We start from the raw sequence: 21820 nt of genomic DNA on the forward strand, positions 1-21820 counted from the left end.
CCAGCTCTCTGTGCCAGTGCCAAACCCCACCCTGCTCAGCGGAGGCAATTACAGGAAATGTTTCTGTCCAGTCACCGCACCAGCTTGCCAGGGCTGAACGTGCTCCAGCATTAGGGACATGAATACCCCCCAAAAGCTGTGGCTGCTGCCTGTGGGGCAGGCGATGGATCTACCACCACCCTGGCAGGACAGCTGGAAATGGGGGCACCACACAGGGCACTGTGGCCACCATTTCGTGACGAGAAGCCTCGCTCACCTGTCTGATGCTCTTGCCATGCCTACCCTGCTACCCAACTTCAGTATTTTGTTTTAGCCCATTCCTCACCCCTTTATTACTTTATTTAACACGGCAGATGTTTTAAAGCTTTATTTTTTTTGCAGTGAACACCTGTGTATGGTGGGGTGCTCTGGGGGGCGCACCTTCCCTCAGCCCTCCTCACGCAGCCCAGCCTCCCCTGAGGTGCAGGCCGCGGCTTTGACGCCGGGCACAGAACATCTTTTCCCTCAGCCTCGCGTCTGGAAGGGGCTCATATGCGCCCAGAAACACCCCTCCCTTCTGCATGACAAAGGCGAGCACAGACAGAAACCCCTCAACATCCCTACATGAGGAAGAAGCGGGATCGTGCCGCGGGAAGTCCCGCCCGCCTCACGGGCGGCAGGCTCTCCGTCCGCGAACCACAGCACCGAGCCGCGCCCCTCCCCTCACATGACCGGTGGCGAGGCTCTTGCCGTGCCTGCCTCCCTCGCTTGCCCCTCGGTAGAGCTCCTAGGCCGGCAACATGGAGACGTGCCGGGGCCCCGCCGCCCTTCACCCCCTCCTCCCCCTGCTGCTGCTGCTGGGCGCCTCCGGTAAGCGGGGGGGAGGGTGAGGCATGTGACGCGGGCAACGGCCGGGCGTGAGGGCCGGGGGCGGTCGCGCGCTCCTTCCCTCACCGGACCCCGCCTGAGGGGAGACGGAGGCGGGGGGAGGAGGGGCGCTTGGTACGGCCGTGGTGCCTGAGCCCCCGAGGGGCTGCGGAGGGACCGGGGGGAGGGGTGGGGTGCGGTCCCCGGGTGCCGCCCCGTGGGTGAGGAGCCTTCTCCTGACGCAGCTTCGGGCCGCTCCCTTGTAAGGGGTGTTGTAATACTTGTGCTTGCTTTTTTTTTTTTTTTTCTTCCTCGCGAAAAATAAATAAATGGTTCGTTCAAGTGGCGCTGATGCGGTTTTATATTTTTATAGCTGTGCGTTTATATATATTTGTTTTGTTTTGTTTTTGAGGCGGGATCTCCCTCGCAGGCCACTCTGGAAGCATGGAGCATGCCACCCAGAGCTGTCCTGCTTTTGTGGAGCCGGCCTTCTCGCAGTGGCCTTGTCAGTTCCTGCTTTCTTCCCCTTGTTGGTTAATGCTCTACCTACTCTATTAAAAGGTCTTATGCCTAAATGCTAACTTCAGCAACTTTCTGCAGTTGCGTTAAGTGGCAGGCCTTACTACAGCTTCCTGGTTGAGTGGGTGCCTTTATAATTCAAACAGCAAAGTGTGTGTATATGTATATAAATCACATCTTTATATCCTATATACATTCCTGTAAATGAATACACTGAACAATTTGTAAAAAGGCAGGTTTGTCTCCCAATAAATGTAGCCTTCCTTTTTATTATCATGGGCTTTACCGTCTCCAGCACTGTTATGCAAGCAAAGCACGTGAGGAGGCAGTTTGATCCTTAGGTTTTGTGAAGAATAGCTCTTGTGCTATTGCTGCCTCTGTTTTCCCGATTACATATTATAAATTTAGCGATTAATGTAGTCCATTGCTATGCTAGTGCTTCTTGCCAAGTGTGTTAAGTTACGTTTCCATGCCTGACTTTTGATGCATCCTCTAATCAGTTATTTAACAGTAGAACATACACTTTATAAAGCAGGGTTCGTGTATTTTCTTCTGTCATCTGGAAAGAAGTTGTGCTGGACAAAACATATTTTTCCAGTTGTTTTTAGTTGCTGTTGATGTAACTAAATAGGTCAGGGTGTGCAAGGTGCATGTGTGTGTTGGAATTATCTATGTTGGTCCAGTCTACCCCATGAAGTTGCTTACTGTAGGATTTCTCCATTTCTCTTTACTGTTGCATCTAATAAAACCTATGCAGAAATACACCCTTTGGAGAAGTTATTTGTGAGCTAATTTCTCTGTAAAGAAAACAGTCTGAGTGCTAGTTAACCCAATCCGTCTGATTAGGGCCCGCTTTGTTCTGAGGATATTTTCAGTCTCTGTAAGTATTGCTGTCTCTTTGCTGCTGTCACTCGCTAACTCATAGTGCAAACAGAATGTCACACCTCAGTTACAGCATTCTATATTTGTGTGCCTTTTTATGAAGGTGAAAAAGATGTGCTGTGTAAAATAACACGGAAAAAAATTAAAAATAAAATCACAGCATCACAAAGCAAATTACTGAAGCATCATTATCAAGCTCCTTTTGATTTATACTGTTCTGGGGTTGTGGTAAAATAATTATGTCCTGCACATACCATTCATTATGGCTCAGCAGGGGTGTTTAAGACAGCAGGTGATGTGACCTATAGGTGTGTATATATGGCTGTCCTGGCTGGCTTGCAGTTGTTTCCAAAAACTTAAGGTTTGCCCACGTTCCTTCTGAAATGAGAATGGGCAGTAACGCAGAGCTGGTGCTCAGGTACAGTAACAAATAGCTCCTTAAACGAAGAGGGAGAGTTTTATATTTAGTGTTGCTGAAACTCTAAGCTGCTTCTTGGTAACAAGTGTGTGCTCTATGGGAGTGAATTGCAAAGCTGTTATCTCTTTGTTGCACCACAGAGCTGTGTGCAAACCTTGCCTGGGAAGTAGATGCACTGCCTGTGTCTGTACAGTATGGGTGCTGTGGAGGTCTGAATTTTATTCAGTGATTAGGTGGCAGAGGAAAGTAAATATTACAAAATTTTGAGAAACAGCAAGTGTTGTGGGTAATGGAAATAACATTCAGAACCATCTTGTGATTTACTGGATTGCATTCTTCTTTCCTTCAGTTACTTCCCAAGTCGAAGTATAAAGTTTTAGAGTTAGTAGGGTGAGCATCTGTGCAGATACTGTATGGAGAACAACTTTCAAGTGCTGTAGAAAGATGTACAGGCTTCAATGGATCACACAGAAATGCCGCATACAGCAGATTATTGCAGGAAAGTGGAATGAATGGTAGCCCTAAGGATTTTCAGGAATAAAAGTCCAACTGTTTTAGTTTCTGGCGTTTCCAGGCAGCCATCCGTGAGCAACAAACTTCAAAGGTCTGCACAGAAAGGAGTTGCTTTGAGTTGTCTCCTCCTCCTGTTTGTACCTGGCAGTTTTTACATCTACCTAGTACTGCTGGTTTTGGCAGGAGATGGGGAATAGGGTAGTTTATGAATATTTAGGTGTCATTTATCTTTAGTGTTTTTAAGTAGAAACTTCCAGAAACTTGAAAAATATCCTGAGAGAGTAATAGTTCCTGTTCTGTCAAAATTGTTTTTGTTCAAATTGATTGTCTGAAGGAATAATAGATTAAAATAGACAAACAGAGAAATTGTGTGATACAAAACATCTTCTGCTTCATTTTTAATGCCAGAATGGTGCTTTGTCCTTCTGACATAGTCTGTAATTGTTGTGAGAGCATTGTATAATTCTGCAGTGTTGAAGCTCTAGCTTCTACATGTTCTTAGATCTCACTCCAGATTCAGCAAGCAACATTTCCTGCTCTCCCAGCAATGCTCATGCTTCCAGTTGCCAATGCTGCCCTTCCCTTGTGCTGAAGCTATTACACCAAGCAATCACAGTGATACCAACTTTCCCTGATGGTAGAGGGTTCAGGTGAGCTACTACGGGCTGTGTTGCTGGAGGCAGTAGCCCGAAGTTCTGGTGTACCCTTTCAGCTTTTAAGGGAGGGAGGACATGCTTTTGAGACCACACACTGAGTGCTGTTGAAGGCTGATCAGTCATTGCTAACCAATACTTTTCTGATCAAAACATGCATGCAGTGAGGGCAGGAGGAAGCAAGCTCGCTGTGCAACAGAACCCAAATTTTGGTTGTGGGTTTTAATTTCCTGTCAATGACTGAGGAGGGTAACATGAATAGGAAGGTTGCTTCTGTTAGAATGGTAGAGCCCATATTAGTAGGTCAGAAAAAAAATAAAGTGTGACTATTAGCAACAAGTGGCTTTTTATGGCTCTTTCAGCTTATTGAATCACAGAATCATCTAGGTTGGAAGAGACTTCCAAGATCACCTAGTCCAACCTCTGGCCTAACACTAAGAAGTCCTCCACTAAACCATATCACTAAGCTCTACATCTAAACATCTTCGAAAGACCTCCAGGGACAGTGACCCCACCGCTTCCCTGGGCAGCCCGTTCCAATGCCTAACAACCCCTTCGGTAAAGAAGTTCTTCCTAACATCCAACCTAAAACTCCCCTGGCGCAACTTTAGCCCATTCTCCCTTGTCCTGTCATCAGGCACGTGGGAGAATAGACCAACCCCCACCTTGCTACAGCCTCATCTAAGGTACCTATAGAGAGCGATAAGGTCACCCCTGAGCCTCCTCTTCTCCAGGCTGAACAACCCAAGCTCCCTCAGCTGCTCCTCGTAAGACTTGTTCTCCAGACCCCTCACCAGCTTTGTTGCCCTTCTCTGTGCTCTCTTGAGCACCTCCATGTCCTTGGGCCCCCCCGTGAGGGGCCCAAAACTGAACACAGTACTCGAGGTGCAGCCTCACCAGAGCCGAGTACAGGGGGACGATCACCTCCCTAGCCCTGCTGGCCACACTGCTTCTGATACAAACCAGGATGCTGTTGGCCTTCTTGGCCACCTGAGCACACTGCCAGCTCATATTCAGCTGGCTATCAACCAATACTCCCAGGTCCTTCTCTGCCTGGCAGCTCTCCAACCACTCATCTCCCCGCCTGTAGTGCTGCTTGGGGTTGTTGTGCCCCAGGTGCAGGACCCAGCACTTGGCCTTGTTGAACTTCATGCAGTTGACCTCAGCCCATTGGTGCAGCCTATCCAGATCCTCCTGCAGAGCCTTCCTACCCTCGAGCAGATCGACACACGCACTTAACTTGGTGTCATCTGCAAACTTACTGAGGGTGCACTCAATGCCCTCATCCAGATTATCGATAAAGATATTGAAGAGGACTGGCCCCAGTACTGAGCCCTGGGGGATGCCACTAGTGACTGGCCTCCAACTGGATTTGACTCCATTCACCACGACTCTTTGGGCCCGGCTACCCAGCCAGTTTCTAACCCAACAAAGCATACGCCAGTCCAAGTCAAGAGCAGCCAGTTTCTTGAGGAGAATTCTTTGGGAAACGGTGTCAAAAGCCTTGCTGAAGTCCAGGTAGACCATATCCACAGCCTTTCCCTCATCCACCCAGCATGTCACTTTGTCACAGAACGAGATCAGGTTCATCAAGCAGGACCTGCCTTTCATAAACCCATGCTGACTGGTCCTGATCACCCGCTTGCCCTGCAAGTGCCACGTGATGACACTCAAGATAATCTGCTCCATGAGCTTCCCTGGCACTGAGGTCAAACTAACAGGCCTATAGTTCCCCGGGTCAACCTTCCGGCCCTTCTTGTAGATGGGCGTCACATTTGCTAGCCACCAGTCAACTGGGAGCTCCACCGATAGCCAGGACTGCTGATAAATGATGGAAAGCAGCTTGGCCAGCTCCTCTGCCAGTTCTCGCAGTACCCTCGGGTACTGCGAGAACTGGCAGAGGGTACCCTCCCATCCGGCCCCATCAACCTGCGCACATCCAAGTGCAGTAGCAGGTTGCCAACCATTTCCTCCTGGTTAGTGAGGGCCACATCCTGCTCCCCATCCCCTTCCACCAGCTCACGGTACTGGGTATCCAGAGAACAACCGGTATTGCCACTAAAGACAGGCAAAGAAGGCGTTAAGCACCTCAGCCTTTTCCTCATCTCTCGTCACTAAGTTTCCCCCCACATCCAGTAAAGGATGGAGATTCTCCTTAGTCCTCCTTTTTGTGCTGATACATTTATAAAAACATTTTTTGTTATCCTTAATGGCAGTAACCAGATTGAGCTCCAGGTAAGCTTTGGCCTTTCTAATTTTGTCCCTGCACAGCCTTGCGACATCCTTCTAGTCCTCCTGAGTGGCCTGCCCTCTTTTCCAAAGATTATATACCCTCTTTTTATAAACCCTCTTTTTTCTCCTAAGCTCAAGCCGTAACTCTGTTCAGCCAAGCCAGTCTTCTTCAGCACCAGCTCGTCTTTGGGTGTGTAGGGACAGACCATTCCTGAGCCATTAAGATTTCCTTCTCGAATAAGTCATTTAATGAGCTGATTTACAGTGGTTGGTGAATTTTCTTCCAGGAAAATGTAGATAACAGAGGGACAACAACAATTTGTGTAATGAGAGCAGGGTGCACATTTATGTGCCTACTCTTGACAAATAGAGTATGGCCTCGGTTACTTGACGTGATAGGTAAATGATCTTAACAGGTATTATGCTTCGTCAGGTTGGGTAGTGTATTTGCTGCCACCATCGAAGCTAAAACTCTTTGATGTTTATTGCTTCAAGTTCAAAATAAACCACGTCCAAACCCTAATTTACTGCCTTGTTCTTAGTCCGAAACATTCTTACAACACAATAGCTATGTGAAGGTGATAACACTAATAAATCACTGGTGTGGTATCGAGCACAATTTCCTGTGCTTCAGAGTGGACTTTTCTCCAAGCTCTGCCTTGGATACTTTTACCGGTGTGCCAGTTTAAGCTTGTCATTGTATGTAGAGTTTTGAATTTCAGACAGCATCAACAATGGAAGCCTGCAATTTAGTGTTGTCACAGCCAACTGGCTTGTGTACTGAACTTGGTATTGCTGCTAGAGGAGAGAACCTGTATGGGGCTGGGAGGAAATCCTCTAATATCGAGGTACAACATGAAGCTAGTTGTGAACTATTGTTGTGTGTTAGAGGATGAAGAAACTCAGATGGCTGTTGAAGAGAACTGCGTGGTCATAGTTACTGTATGTTTAAGGAAGTTTGCCTGATAAACATGAACCTGAGGTTAGTCAGGATTGATTCTTTTGATCCTTCTGATCTATCTGTTCTGTGGCAGACTAGAAATTGCAGACAAAAGCAAATGAAAACTGACTATGGGGAAATCCCCCTGTTGAGAGTCAGCCTGGGTTAAAAATCCAGCAACTATAAAAAGTTCTCTTAGATCTTAAATGGAATTTAACTTCCATGTCCCTTGAGCCAGAAATTGTGGAAACACAATGAAGGCACGCCAGTGTCTTCTTTTAGAGGTCAACTTGGGTTGTAGCATTGATGAAACATGTAAAATAGTTTGGAGATTGGTCTACAAGCACTACTTTGTTTCAAATGTGGTGTTTGTGCAATTCAATTTATGCAGTTTCAGTTACCAGAAAGCGTGTGCTGATTTAGACTATTAGTTTTCGTCAGGTAAGTAGACTATAAAACATCCTCTCAATTTCTGTCTAGCCTTGATTATGTCATGGTGGGCTTCCTAGTTTTTTACATTTGTCAAAAATTCAGTGACTCTGATTGTCTCGCAAATTTAATCCAGTCCTGAAATAATTTACCCTACTACTTTATAATGAATCATTCTCCTAAGTGCTTCTAGAAAATGAAGTAAAATCTGTCTTAGTAGCTAATAATCCTATTTTACAGGGTTTCTCCAATCCTATGCAGTGGAAGTAGATGTAAAGGATGCCTCTAACGTTACGTGCTTGTATGCACAATGGATGATGAAATTCTTGATAAAATATGAAACAAACAGTAGTGATTATGTAAGTATCTGAAGCTAACTTTCATTGAGAAATGCATTTTGCCTTGGATAAAACTTACTTATACTCTCTTATATTTAGTTTGTTGATTTTCTTGATGAAGTCAGTTAAGAATACTCCTAAACATGCATAAGCTCTCAGTTAATAATACAAATAACTGACAAGTGCTCTATTGCATTTATGTAGAAGGCATAGTGGTCAGACTTGGTGGGGTTTGTTTATCAATGTAGCAGTGTTCTTAACACAAACAGTAAATGCTCACCATAGCTGAGGTTTTCATCCTAGTAAGATTTGTACTTTTGTACTCAAATCTGATGTGGCTCCTCCCTGATACCCAACTCACATAGGTTATTGTACAAAATTGTGAAAAAGAACATTTCACAAGATTATTTTAGCCTATTCCCAGGACGTTTGTAATAACATCATGGGGAAGAATTGTTATCTGAAAACATTTGAAACTTTTTTTCTTCTAGAAAAATGCAAGTTTGGATTTGCCATCTACCGTGACACATGATGGAAGTGTCTGTGGCAATGACACACAAGCTGCACTTCTGGCAGTTCAGTTTGGAGGTGGTCACTCTTGGAGTGTTAACTTTACAGAAACTAATGAAACTTACCAGGCTGACTTTATCGTGTTTACCTACAACACCAGTGATGCTGCTGTATTTCCTGATGCTAAAAGAAAAGGTAGTATCCAGTGTGGAATCTTGCTTACAAAACAGTCTCAGGTCATATCTCACCTACCTGACCTTGCTAGGCTTTGTCAAAATTTTAAGAGTGTATCTAGTGACTTTGACGCTGTGTGCTGCCCAACTGTTGCTTAGAGTACTTGCATGCTGGATAAGAATGCTGACTATTTAGCTTAACTAAATCTAGTAGTGCCTTTAAACAGAAAGGAAAGGGAATGTTAACCATTTGAACAGCCTTGATTGGTGTGCTGCTAGTATATAACAAGTATATGGAAGACTTACTTGTTTGTGCACTATTTCACCTTCCACCTAGTGAAACAATGCAGTGTTGGGCTTTCTTTCTACTAATGCCTACTAATAATAGGATTTTTTTCTTGAAAAAAAAATAAATAGGTAAAAGAGTTCTCCTTTCTAATGACTTCTCTAGTTCTGGAAGCTTGGTTACTTCTCAGCAGTACGTAGCAGCTTGGGTCAGGACATGTGGGTAAAACATTCAAGAGAGGTTAGGATTGTTACACATAACTCCCGTTAGTTCTCTTTTAATTTTAATACTATGGAATTATAGATAATGTGACACTGCCTATAAATGTTCTTGTTGTAAACAAGGTATTAAAATATTTGTGCTTGTTTGTAGGACTGGTTACAGTTGTTGTAAAGGATTCTATGCATCCAATTCAACTAAATAACGTCTTCGTGTGTCATCATACTACCTCTTTTGAAGCAGAAAATGTAACGCAGTTTTTCTGGAATATTACTATGCAGCCTTTTGTTCAGAATGGCACAATTGGTAAAACAGGTGAGCTTTTCAAATTGTGAGTGAGCATTTTTGTATTGCATTTTAGTGCAGGGACCAAAGTCCTGTAATACAAAAAAAATAATAATCCAACAGTTCTAAGATGTGCTATATTCACTAATGTATAAATATCCTTTATGCCTTTCCCTGTGCCTGGAAAAATAAATTAATATAGCAGATTTAGCTATACATGTATATTGTAAGGTAGATTGTTTTCATGCCAAAGCAACAGACTAATAAAGTGTATTTCAGTAATCGGGGTATTAAACACTACAGAACTATTGTTGTTCACTAGATCATTGGAGCTTCAAGGTTTTTAACTCACTGCCTTTTGTTTTCAGTGGTAGATTCTCTGCTTTTAAATAATACAGAGCCTGCTGTAGCTTGTAGTCTCATAGCTCAACTAGTCAGAATAGACTAGCACATTATCCTGCTACCTACAGCTCAATAGGGTTGTTTACTTAGTTTGAAGCAAGTGTGAATCAATTTTTATAACCACCAAGAGTAATTATCTTTGTGGATGTGTTTCAGTTCAGTGTATCAGAAGTAGTATCGTTTGTGGTACATGGATTTAAAACTGTGGGCATTAATAAAATTTCTTAGAATACATTGTAGCAGTTAATTGCTTGTCATCCTGTGCCATAGGGCTGAGTTTTAAACTCTTGACTTGGGGATTAGCAGATTCCCAGTGGGCTTAGATTTCATCAGAGAAATTGGTATTTGTATCGAACTGACCTCTGGGTCATGAGACTTTAACCACCATTTCAGTGCTGAAATTTGTGTTAAATTTTCTTTTCAGAGACTAGATGTCATGCTGATACACCCACTGCTGCACCTACTGTTGTGCCTACTGCTGCCAATGTAACTACCACATCCACCACCACTTCATCACCTGCTCCAACCACCGCTCCCAAACCTGTTGAGAATCCAGTCACAGGAAACTATTCTCTTAAATCTGGAAATAAAACTTGTCTTCTGGCTACTGTGGGGCTGCAGCTGAATGTTTCCCAAGACAAGGTGCCTCTCATATTTTAGAATCATAGAAGAGTTTGGTTTGGAAGGGACTTTAGCAACTATATAGTTTCTACCCATCTGCCATGGGCAGGGACACTTTCCACTAGTCCAGATTGCTCAAAGCTGCATCCAACCTGGCCTTGAGCACTTCCAGGGATGGGGCATCCACAGCTTCTCTGGACAACCTGTTCCAGTGTCTCACTACCTTCATAGTGAAGAATTACTTCCCTATATCTAATCTGAACTTGCCCTCTTTTAAGTTAAAAAACATTACCCCTTGTTCCATTACTACATTTCCTGGTAAAGAGTTTATACCATCTTTCTTGTAGGCTTCCATTAAGTATTGGAACACCACAGTAAGATCTCCTTGGAGTCTTCTCCAGGCTGAGCAACCCCAGCTCTCTCAGCCCCTCTTTGTAGGAGAGGTGCTCCGGTCTTCTATTCATTTTCTTGGCCCTCCTCTGGACCCGCTATCATAGGTCCACATCTGCCTTGTGCTGGGGCTTGAGCTGAACACAGTGCTCCAGGTGGGATCTTAGGGGAATGGAATAGAGGGGTAGAAACACCTCCTTCAACCTGCTGGCCCCACTTTTTATGCAGCCCAGGGTACAGTTGGCTTCTGCAAGTGCATGTTGCTGGCTCATTTTGCATTTTCCATCCATCAGTACCCCCACATCCTTCTTTGTGGGGCTGACCTTTGCCAGCCAGTCTGTACTGGTGTTTGAGATTGCCCTGACCCCGGTGCATCACCTTGTACTTGGCCTTGTTGATGTACTTGGCCTTGTTGAACCTCATGAAGAAGAGTAGAAAGGTTGTCCAAACTGTTTCTCAGTGTACATGACACCTCTCTGGCATCAAGATAGTTCTGAGGCATGATATGTAATTAGCTTCAAAATCTTACCTGCATTAAACTTAACTGGTTACTGGAACCACCTCTAACGTCATTAAAGGCCAGTAACTTTCTTGGCTTCTAGGGCCCTGCAGATGCTGTCTTTTCCCCCAGAGGGAGCCAAAGCTAAGCTGTTGTTTTAGGTGCACAAAAGAAACGCCCTGACCTTTTTTTTTTTTTTTTTTTTCTCTCTCTCTCAAGTCAGGATGAGATACCACAGGGCAAGTTGTTTGTATTACCAGCATGTACATGTAACTCAAACAGCCTTGGTTAGGTAGTAGCCAGACTAGGACTTCATGTTGTCCTCTCCTTCATGACAAGTTCTTCTAGCTTGAGACTGCTGTTGACTGAAATAATAAATTCCTGATATTAACTGAGCTCATTTGACATGGTATGTATTTCAGCCTCTTCTGATCAACATCAATCCGAAAACAACTAGTACAGACGGGACATGTGGGAACACATCAGCTACTCTGAAATTGAACGATGGAAACAGCACATTAATTGATTTCACATTCATTGTTGTAAGTAACTTCTTTTATTTTTTAACTAAGATTTAACTTTTAACAGCATTGCATGATGAGCATTTTTGGTTTAAAAAAGAAAACACTTGTAACTTGCTGGTGGTAGGCTGCTCCCATATAGGAAGTGGAAGTGGCAGCTTACTGCCTCAAGACAAATGGATAACTGGGATAAAGTTGTGGGAAATGTAAGACTGGTAAATGTGATAGGCTTTGGAAAGCATGTGTTATTAAAATTAAAAATGCAGATTGGCACACTGACATTTGGTTCTTGCTTGTTAAACAGAATGCAAGTGCAAGTGTACGAAAATTTTATCTGAAAGAGGTGAATGTTACACTACTCAACCACCTGAATGGTTCTGGTAAGAAATAATACCTGCTTTAAAGCAAGTGTAAGCTTTAATTCTATGTCTATATTTATCATTTCCTTCTGAAATAAATGCTACTGGTGCTTACTGTTACTTCCTGCTTTTAAATCTTTTAAGTGGGTATGAACCAAGTATCAACCACAAATGGCTACAAAAGTTGCTCTAAACAACAGTGTAGGTTTGTTTTTTCCTAGGCTTCTGCTCATGGAGCCTCTTTTTGATAAATATAAATCAGGTGGGCTTCTGTATCACAGTTCTCAGTAAAATATTTTTTTGAGGTATGAGATAACTGTCGTGTCCGCTATAAAGCTCTTTGTCTTTCTTGGTCCATCTAGATTCAGCTCCTTAGTCTTATGAATGAGTTAGCATCTTTCTTGCATTTAAAGTGTGCGTGCAAATTCCCTTTGTTTTTTTCTTCCCCTTTGTTTAGTCATTTTAAATGCAGATAACAACAACTTCAGCAAGTGGGATGCTTTCCTTGGTAATTCCTACATGTGTCGAAAAGAGCAAACTCTCGAGATTAATGAAGATCTTCAAGTACATACTTTTAATCTATGGGTTCAACCATTCCTCGTGAAGGAAAACAAGTTTGCAATAGGTAAAAGTTCTTTCTTTTTATTTGATTGTTTTTTTTTATAATAACTCTTGCAATGCTTGCAAAATTCCTACTTGCTAAAAAGTACTAGAGCTGGACATAAGTACTTTGCTTTTGAAGCTCTTGTCCCACTGGTTTGTTTTTTTTATATACATGGAATGAATTGAACTTCTGAGACTGACATTCCAGTTCAATGAAGACTCTCAGCTTTGTTCTCATTATTTGAAGAAATAAAACAGTCTGCTAGTTATGTTGGTTCTCCCTGGATATAGAGATGCTGAAGAGGGACTTAGCATTGCCTTGCACAGTAGGTTAGAAGTTCTCCAACATCTTCTTGACATACATACAGCTTTTTGTAGCTTAAATATATAAGAACATGAGATAAAACTTCAGTGGAAGACATTCTTAACACCATTAGGCTTTTCTTTTCTTTAGACCTGTGGGTCTAAGGAATAGGAATGTTGTGGAAAAATGAACTGACAGACCTACTTTTGGAAACAGTCTTGAGTATCCAAGACCAAAGAAACAATCCAAAATGATTGTTTGCTGCACTATCCTGATTGTCTGGGGAAAACTGGAATGGCTTAAATGACCTAATTCTTAACCTTTAGCGTAGCCTGGTATTCAGACTGTGCTTCGTGATAATACTTGTAGATTAATGTGTAGGTAAATAGACTGGGTGCAGATTTTTTGAACTATTTTTCCCCTTAGTGAGAGGTAAGTAACCTGCCTAGATATAAACAGGGTAAACAGTATTTACTGTAATACGCTGTATAGAGTTAGTTCCATTTTACGTTGTAGTTCCAGTTGCAGCTGGCTGCTGCTTCTTCCTTCTAGCTAGCAATTTCATCTCACTGTAACGTCTCTATTCTACATAGGTTTTCAACACCAAATCCAGGTGTTACTTTATTCTTAATCAGTAAATGTACCAGACTTGCCTTAAGCATGAAATAGGTAAGCCTGGTTTTGTCTTAGCAGTAGAAGAATGGCTGATCCATTTTCTAGTACAGACCTTGTGTACATGAAAACTTGTACAGCAGGACAGTTCCTTTAGTTTGTTAGCTTATCAAATGTTCCAAATGATTATAAGGATTAATATATGCTAGTAATACCCATGTGACCTCTACAGTTCTTTCTCTCTTAGTATAAAGATATAATATATATATAATAATACTTGATTTTGAGCATCTTCATATTAAGGAAAATAGATTTTTATACCACACTTGGCAAGTATTTATTCCTTGTTGCAAGTATTTATTCTTTATTTATTCCTTGTTGCAACCTTTCTCTCATCTACAGCCCAGGAGTGCTCGCTGGATGATGACACCATTCTAATCCCAATTGTAGTTGGTGCTGCACTTGCTGGCTTGATTGTCATTATAGTGATTGCTTATATAATTGGCAGAAGAAAAAGCTATGCTGGATATCAAACTTTGTGAATCTACATGTAATCACTGTTCTGATTTCACTCTAAATGAAGCAAGTGCAAGTCCAAAAAAGCCCCAAACCTTAGGACTAAGTGCTAGCCACGGCTAATTGGAGTTGGGAAACAAAGGGAGAATGCTTATCCCAGATGAAGCAGAACTACGTTTTTAGTTTTCCTGCTTTGGAGAAGACGACGCGGGTTTCATAGCTGTTCTGAAGATGTTCAGATACCACTATTGGATACATTGCTAGGCTGAGTATTTTATTTTGGAAGAAAAACCACTGAAGTGTTTAGGATTCATTTTCACTTTTTACAAATTGTAGCCTGAAACTAGAACACCTTCTAAACTGATGTGCATTGGGCAATTCCCAGGATTGCATAGGATATGTACTTGCTTCTCCCTTCTGTGTTCCTTACTTGTCATAATTGTCAGTTAAGTTGACAGCATTAGTCACTATGTTGACTCACATAGTACTTACGGATTGTATGATGCCCAGTAATAACTTTGTTTTTCATAGAGTTGAACTTCAGGCTGGTAATTAAGTGGTGTTTTGAAGTGGCAGCAGTAACTTACTTAGCTTTGATGGAGTTTGAGTAGTTTACTCCTGCCTTGGTGGTTTCAGGAACCATTCCCATACCCTGGCTATACAAACAATGCGGGTAACGTATGCTTGCCAGGTGGTTGATGTGTTGGAAGATTTCAGTGCAGTTTCCAAATGCGTTCCAAAAATAAAAAAATATTCTGTTAGGCACTGAATTCTTCATCAATTCTTCATCAGTTATATACCTTGCCAATCCCCTGAAATAATTCAACTGAGGCAGATTTCTGCTAAAATCATGCAGGCTTTTTTTTTTTTTTCCTGGAATCAGTTTAAAGGGAATAACTGGTCTAAATATTCCAGAACTTTAAAGTGCACTTAACTTTATATCATACCTTGCACAGAACTGGTCTGTCTTGTTGCTTTGAATTACCATTGTTTAAAGATGCTTTAATTTAATGAGCCAGTATCTGTTGCTGCAACTTGAGCTGTCTTTAAATCTTCATCTTGAATGGTTCTCTGCTAATCAAAATCCACATAACAGCTGTCTGCCATTGACATCCTCAGTGTTTAATGTACTTTGTGTTTGATTGTTTGCTGTGTACCATTTATTACCGTTAAGAATGCAAAAGCTAAACAAGTTTGAGATAGACCAATTACACCTATTTTTCCTTGCTTTGTGGAAAGGCTAACTAGCTTAAAAAATGCAGTGCAAATGGACTGTTCTTAAGCTGCAGCTCTGTCAAGTCTAACCTTTGCTGCACTTTTTTTTTTTCTGGCCTCCTTGTGCTGCATTTTTTACTGCATGGAAAAAAAACTATTTTTCTAAAATGTGTGACCTTTTTGCATGTGTCATAACATGAGCTGCCTAAACTAGTTATTTAATGAGCATAACGTCTCCTCTTTAGAATGAGTTCAGCTTGCATCAAAGCTGGTTTAGTGTTTTATTAGTGTTTTCTAGGCTTGTAGAGATGTCTGTGGCATGTTTGTGTACAGATTATGAAATACACTTTCAGAAAAAGACTGATGAAAACAGTTTTACCTTGACACTAGATAAGGAAGCAAAAATGGGTGGATAAAGCTTACTATAGCTTGTAGTATGCAGCTTGAATTTTGCATCAGTTACTGCATCATTTCAATGAAAGTGGGGAAATACTATCAGTTTAATCTCAAAACAGGCTTCAAGACTTTACATTTTAATTAAAAACAAAATCAAATAGTGGATCTAATAACTTAGTCATATTAATATATCATTAAATGCGGAAGTTCCTATAGATTTTTAGCATTTTCCTGACTGAAGTTCAGTGTCACCAGTTATACGTGCATTTCTGTTACGGAGTAGTCACCGCACTGTATTCAAAAATGCACATGATCAGATGATCTCCGCACGATTTCCAAGTGACAAAATAGAAGATCAGTGCAAACTGCTCCTAAAATCCAACAAAACTAAATGCACCTTTGCAAAAACCTGGAGCTTGATCTTTGTTTGCAACTATACTGGCTGAGAGATTAAAATGCTCCTAGACCGATGTGCAGATAACTGGTTCAAAAAACATCTAAGTTTCACCTGACTGCCTGTTGTTATAAAACCACTAGTTTTCCTGTATGTATTGATCCATAGGGAATTGTCAACCCTGCTCAACATGTGCTCTAAATAATAAAGATTGTTCTGTTTATTAAGGAAACTTGTTCATATTTTTTAACCGATTTGAAAACAGACATCTTGTATTACCTTTTTTTAAAGAAAATAAAATAAAGGAGTAAGGCCAACTTAATCAGTCTACATCTGAGATTCTGTTATGTAACTTGTGAAGGTGCTCCTCAAAGAGTCCTCAGTTGCTTGTGTCTTAACGCTTTGTTTTGTAGCACATTCTGCAGTGTGCTTGGGTACAATCCTCTAGCAGAAGACAGCTTGAGAACTAATTGAGATACTGTGTCCCATTCATCATTAGAAATTTACTTGTAAACTCTTTTGGCAATTGTTGCTCCTTCCAGATAAGATGCCATTACAATTTCATTTTTGCTAGCCATCTTAAACTAGTGTACAGTTGTGAGTAGTTCATTTTTGTTTGTTTGTGTGTTTGTTTAACTTGTCTTGGAAAATGAAGTAAGTCCCAGCATTTAGCAAGAGTGGGAAAGCATTAGGGACTCTTCAGGGAGCTGGTTAGCAGCTTCATCCTCTAAGGCAGAAGCTATGTTGGTCCTCTCTGTGCTGACAGTTCTTCTGATAACAGTACTACTAAGCACTTTGGCTTTTTCTGCATTAAGAGAGACACTAGTCTTCTCTTTACTATACCTCTTGCTGGCCTGTGTTGTGAACTCCATGGTGATATGATGGGAGGAAAAAGTACAATCTAATCACACACCCTTTCTTCTTGATTCTAGCCTGCATTGCATATGCTATCATTACATTAAAGCTATCTTCACATCTGCTACCTAAAGACAAAATAATGTTATTACCTTCTGAAATGTAAGCTGAGGTCAGCTGAAGCATTTTAATGTGAACAAATATTTTAATAGGATCTCGTTAAAGAGCTTAGCAGTTTCTGTTCCTGAAGCTGTAAACCAAAGTAAACTTAAACTATGATGAGACTGCAGGCATCAAACTGCCATCACCTTGTCAGTACATGTCAGTCTGGCTGAGTTTGACAAATCTTGAAACAAGCAGCAATTACTGTTGTCCTATAAAAAGTTTTCTTATCTTGACTGTAATTATATCTCCAGTATTGCTCTCTATCCTGGAGACTTGCAGTTGGTAACTGGTCACTGGAAGCCTGGGTGTACAAAGGGTATACAATACTGATAATTCTTTATATAGTAATACACAGATAGCTGCTTTTCAACAACATGTATCATGGAATTACGAATCTGTTAGTGTGATGTTTGGGAAGGGAGACTATTGCTACCGTATTTTGGGGAGGGAAGAGGAGGACAAGGTTTTCTGGATGACTGTCTTAATGCCCTGATGGGGAAAGGTTAACTGTTCTAAATAATTAGAGGGTGCTTATAGTATTAAATATTTCTGTTGAAATGCATTTCTTTTTCAAACTTGCCCTTTTTCTATTTAGCTGAAGACTGCAGCCCAGAGGTGGACAACTTCATTGTACCCATAGCAGTAGGAGCAGCTCTGGGAGGATTAGTTGTCCTAGTACTTATGGCTTACTTTTTTGGCCACAAGAAACACCGTAATGCTGGATATGAGCAATTTTAAAACGGGAAAGTTTAACTTTTTGAAGCAAATTAATAAAACTGAACTCTAAAGACTCAGAACAGCAGCTTGCTTGCACAGTCAGACAAATTATAGGTTAAAACTAGCACCTGGCTAAGAACTGATGTGGAATTTATTGTCATGGTTTATGTTTGAATTTTACGACGCGCAGAGATTGTGTTCTAGTTCTCAATCAACTGATGAATTAATTTCAGTTCTTCTCAAATACTACACTTCAAATTTCAGAATTGTGAAGACATGCAGTGGCATTATAAGACAAACAGTTTTGTTCTGATCTGTGGAAACAGCATTTAATGTGTGTGCTTGTGGATGTTGAATGTTAATGTATATAATCTATCATGCACTGCAGTTTGTTTTAATTAGTATTGACTGTGCCTTATATACAGATTACTAAATATGAAAACTGTGCTTTAAGATTTCTGTCTTTTAGCTTAAAGATGCTGTGGTAGTAGTCCTTGAAAAGTTTTTGCAGCTGATGAATGCTTCCTTTTAAAAAGTAAAAATAATAAACGCTATGGTGTTCTCTATTGCATAGCCTATACCAATAGAAACATTACAAAGTTTTGGGCTATTAGTTGCATCTCATGATTGGAATTTAAAAGGGAAGCTAGCTTTTTATACCAAGGCTAAAAGTCTTGGTATCCAAAAATTTCACTGTGCTGGACTGTGAGTGAGCTAAATCAAGAAAGTAAACTTCCCATAACTAAGGCTGATTGACACTCAAATGGTTTAAATATCCACTTAAGACAATAGCTGATAACTTTTGATAAAGCATTGAGTGTGTGCATGATGCATATTCTGCTCTAAAACTTGAATACATTCTAAAATAAACTTAAGCAAAAAGGAAATTTCTAAGGAGATGCTTTAAGAGCCCCAAAGCCGAGCACCGTCACAGTGATGAAGCAGGATGCTGATGCTGAATCTCACTGAACATCCCATTTCTTGGCACCACATGAGTGGAGCCCAGCCCTCTCTTGAAATGGGTGAAGAATGCTAAGCTCTGCTTCTGCGTGTGCTCCAGGCTGCGTTTGGAACAGGATCCCAGCTGTGTTTGCTGATACTTGCATGAGTGTTTGTGTGAGGAGTTGGTCGCATACTTTCCACCTGGTGTGTTGAGAAGCACTGCAGTGTCACAGCTGTCTCCTCTCTTCTGTTGATTTCAGTAAGGTCTGCCTAATTCTCAGCTGATAATGGTAACCCTTTTCTTGTACTTGAATTGAAAATAAATAAAGTTACCCACCCAAAAAGAGCGTCCCTCAGTATTTTCCGCTCAGTGCTTTCAGCATCTTGGCTGCCTTTTGAAGTCTCCAGTAAGTTTCTACTTTCAGTTACTTCCCTGGCTCCTCTGTTATCTCTTCACGTCTAAAGCCTGGAGCAGTGTTGGTGATCTGAGGGTTTGGGAAATCGCTTGGACAAGACAGCAGTATACCAGTCTGCTTTATGTTGCTTTATTGCTGTTAACTCAGCTGTAATTAGCCAGGTGTAATTAGCTAGCGCATGCTCAGGCTACAGTCCTGTCTTCATGTTTCTAGTATATCTGAGGGGATGGTGCACTAAAGCAAGATGAAAGCTAATGTACAAATCAGGAGTATTTTATCTATTTTACAAAGCAATGTGCATAGTATATATGTTTAAAGAAATACATCTTTATCAATTTTTTACTTAATGGTGATGTTACTTCAAATGTATTATTTACATAATACAGTAATATGTATTAAAAAATGTAAGCATCTGCTTGTCCCTTGCTGTACTTGGATTCTAATGCTTGGTTTCCTTCACTAATTTGTTCTCCTTTGCTTTTCTTTTCTTTTTTTTTTTTTTTTTTGGTTCGTTTGTTTTTTTGTTCTTTCTGCAGCCGAAGAATGCCTTGCTGATTCTGACCTGAACTTTCTTATTCCCATCGTGGTGGGCATAGCACTTTGCTTCCTTATTATTCTTGTCTTTATATCTTATATCATTGGAAGAAGGAAAAGTCGTACTGGCTATCAGTCTGTATAATCTCTTAGTTCCGTCTCTGCTGCCACCCCTCCTGCTCTTCTTTTCCCAGACTCACTGATCTACCCCTAAAAAAGAAAAGTTCATAGTTTATTAAAAACAACCCACATGCATCACGACAGAATAACTTGCCATGATACGAATTGGAAATTTATTTGAAGTCCCTGTATGGTTTTGGAGAAAGTAAATGTTCTGAGGACCGTAGGACTGAGCAGAGTTGATATGTGCACAAATGAGAAATGTGATTATTTTGGCTACAGACAACATCTAAGAGACTTTATTTCTGTTGTTTAATCTTTTTATACAAGAAAATTTCTAGTTGTGTACAGCTTATCTCAGATAATGCTGAAGCTAAAACCATGTGATAATTAAAGGTATGAAAAAGGTAGAAAACATAGAAAAGGATTGTACATGCTGTGGGAGAAGACCACCAAGATCTTGAGACTTATAGTTGAAGCTTGGCTTATGGCTGTTGTCTTTTCTCATCGCTTTACAGCTTTTTCTTGTGAACCAGTCTGAATTTCCTGTTCCTTCTGAATGTAAAGGTAATACCTGGCATCACTAGTAAATCAACCTAATACGAGAACAGCTTATTCTTCTGGTAAATCCACATGTATGAAGACCAGTATGAAGAAGTTGGTTGCTAAAGTGTGTGCAGTGGCTTTGCACTAGCATGTCTGTGCACTAAGATAAGTCCTGGTGAACTTCCAGTACTCAGAGAAGTCAGCAGCTAATGTTTTTAATGTTTTTAATGTGTTCTCCTTCTTGCTCTGAGCCCAGTTGTGAAATAAGGATGGGAGGGTGGTGCTTCACTGGCAGCAGCTTGTCTCAGTTTCGATTCTGTGCACAGAGGAGAAACCTTGCAGCCTTCAGCCCTGCTCCATACGAGGCTTGGCTGTTCTGAGCACTGACTGAGAGCACGGCTTTTTCACAGATTCCTGCAGCTCCACTGGAAAACTTGCATGGATTAGTAGGGGATCATTGAAAAGCTGCAGTCTAGGAATGTGTTTATACGATTAATCTGGCTTTAACCTTCTAGTTATTACACACTCAAAAATGTTTAGCAGCGTAAGGGCACAAACTTTATAGTATGAGAAATGCTGACCATAAAGCAGAACCTTCAAATATATTTGTGTATATACATACATACATATATATATATATATATACACATACACACGTACACTAAAGAAAGTGGCTTCTGAAGGAAAAAACATCTGAGGTTGCTTTCTTTGTTACTTCTTTTGTAGTTTTGTTCTGTATCTAACCTGTTTCAAAACAGAAGCTAGACATTTGATGTTGAATTTGTCTTTGCTCCCACTAGGTTCATGTTGATAGATGACAGAAGCCTCTTTCGCCTCTTTGGTCCAGCAAGGCAAAAGCCTTTTGCAGCTTGTGAACCCTGTTCCCATTTTCTGTGGGTGGTTTGAGAGCTGCCAGGTCTGCAGAGAGGTGCTGGTGGCTTGCAGTGTGGTGTTCAGTAAATCTGCTTACTGTTTAGTGCACTGCGCCTGCACCTATGCCATGAGGAGGGCACCTTCAATAACTCATCCATAAAGGAGACAGTCAGGTACATTGTTTAGTAGCTCACGTCTGTTCAGGGAAGGGAGATTGCTAATAAGTTAGTGCTGATTGAGAAATACCTGTGTGTTCAGTTATTTCTGTCCTCAGTGTGACCAAACCTAAGCTCCACCTGAGTCTTACATACCTGACTTTTACGCTGCAATGGGTCCTGGAACCGAGCTTTTTTTTTTTTTTTTTTTTTTTTTTTTTTTTTTTTTTTTTTTTTACGGAGTATAATTTAATGCTGCTGACTCAGATTGGGTTTCAGTTTTGATTGTCATGGTCTTTTATGTTGTATCTTTGTTATCACAATACCTGATCTCCCTGCCAGAGCTGAACAGTGAATTATTTTGAGGCTGGCAACTTCTGCATAACATCTGCTTGTCAAGGGGCATCGCTTCTCTGCTGCCA

General features: G+C 41.1%; 1 protein-coding gene across 3 annotated transcripts; it reads left to right on the forward strand.

Annotated features, from left to right (window-relative positions):
• Window positions 1-642: 642 nt before the first annotated feature.
• LAMP2 (lysosomal associated membrane protein 2) lies at window positions 643-20429 on the forward strand. Of its 3 annotated transcripts, none has more exons than XM_084534024.1 (9): window positions 643-849; window positions 7673-7791; window positions 8262-8475; window positions 9112-9273; window positions 10070-10287; window positions 11578-11697; window positions 11981-12056; window positions 12493-12660; window positions 13957-16397. In XM_084534024.1, the coding sequence occupies exons 1-9, from the start codon at window positions 780-782 to the stop codon at window positions 14094-14096; spliced, it is 1287 nt and encodes a 428-aa protein (XP_084390150.1). In that variant the 5' UTR covers window positions 643-779; the 3' UTR covers window positions 14097-16397. The 3 variants fall into 3 exon arrangements, with proteins under 3 accessions (XP_084390150.1, XP_084390149.1, XP_084390148.1); XM_084534023.1 differs by lacking the exon at window positions 13957-16397 and adding an exon at window positions 19707-20429 and having other exon boundaries at window positions 685-849; XM_084534022.1 differs by lacking the exon at window positions 13957-16397 and adding an exon at window positions 17691-19098 and having other exon boundaries at window positions 685-849.
• The last annotated feature ends 1391 nt before the right edge of the window (window positions 20430-21820 follow it).

This window comes from Aythya ferina (genome assembly GCF_964211825.1).
Source record: "Aythya ferina genome assembly, chromosome: 13".
NCBI classification, from domain to species: domain Eukaryota; kingdom Metazoa; phylum Chordata; class Aves; order Anseriformes; family Anatidae; genus Aythya; species Aythya ferina.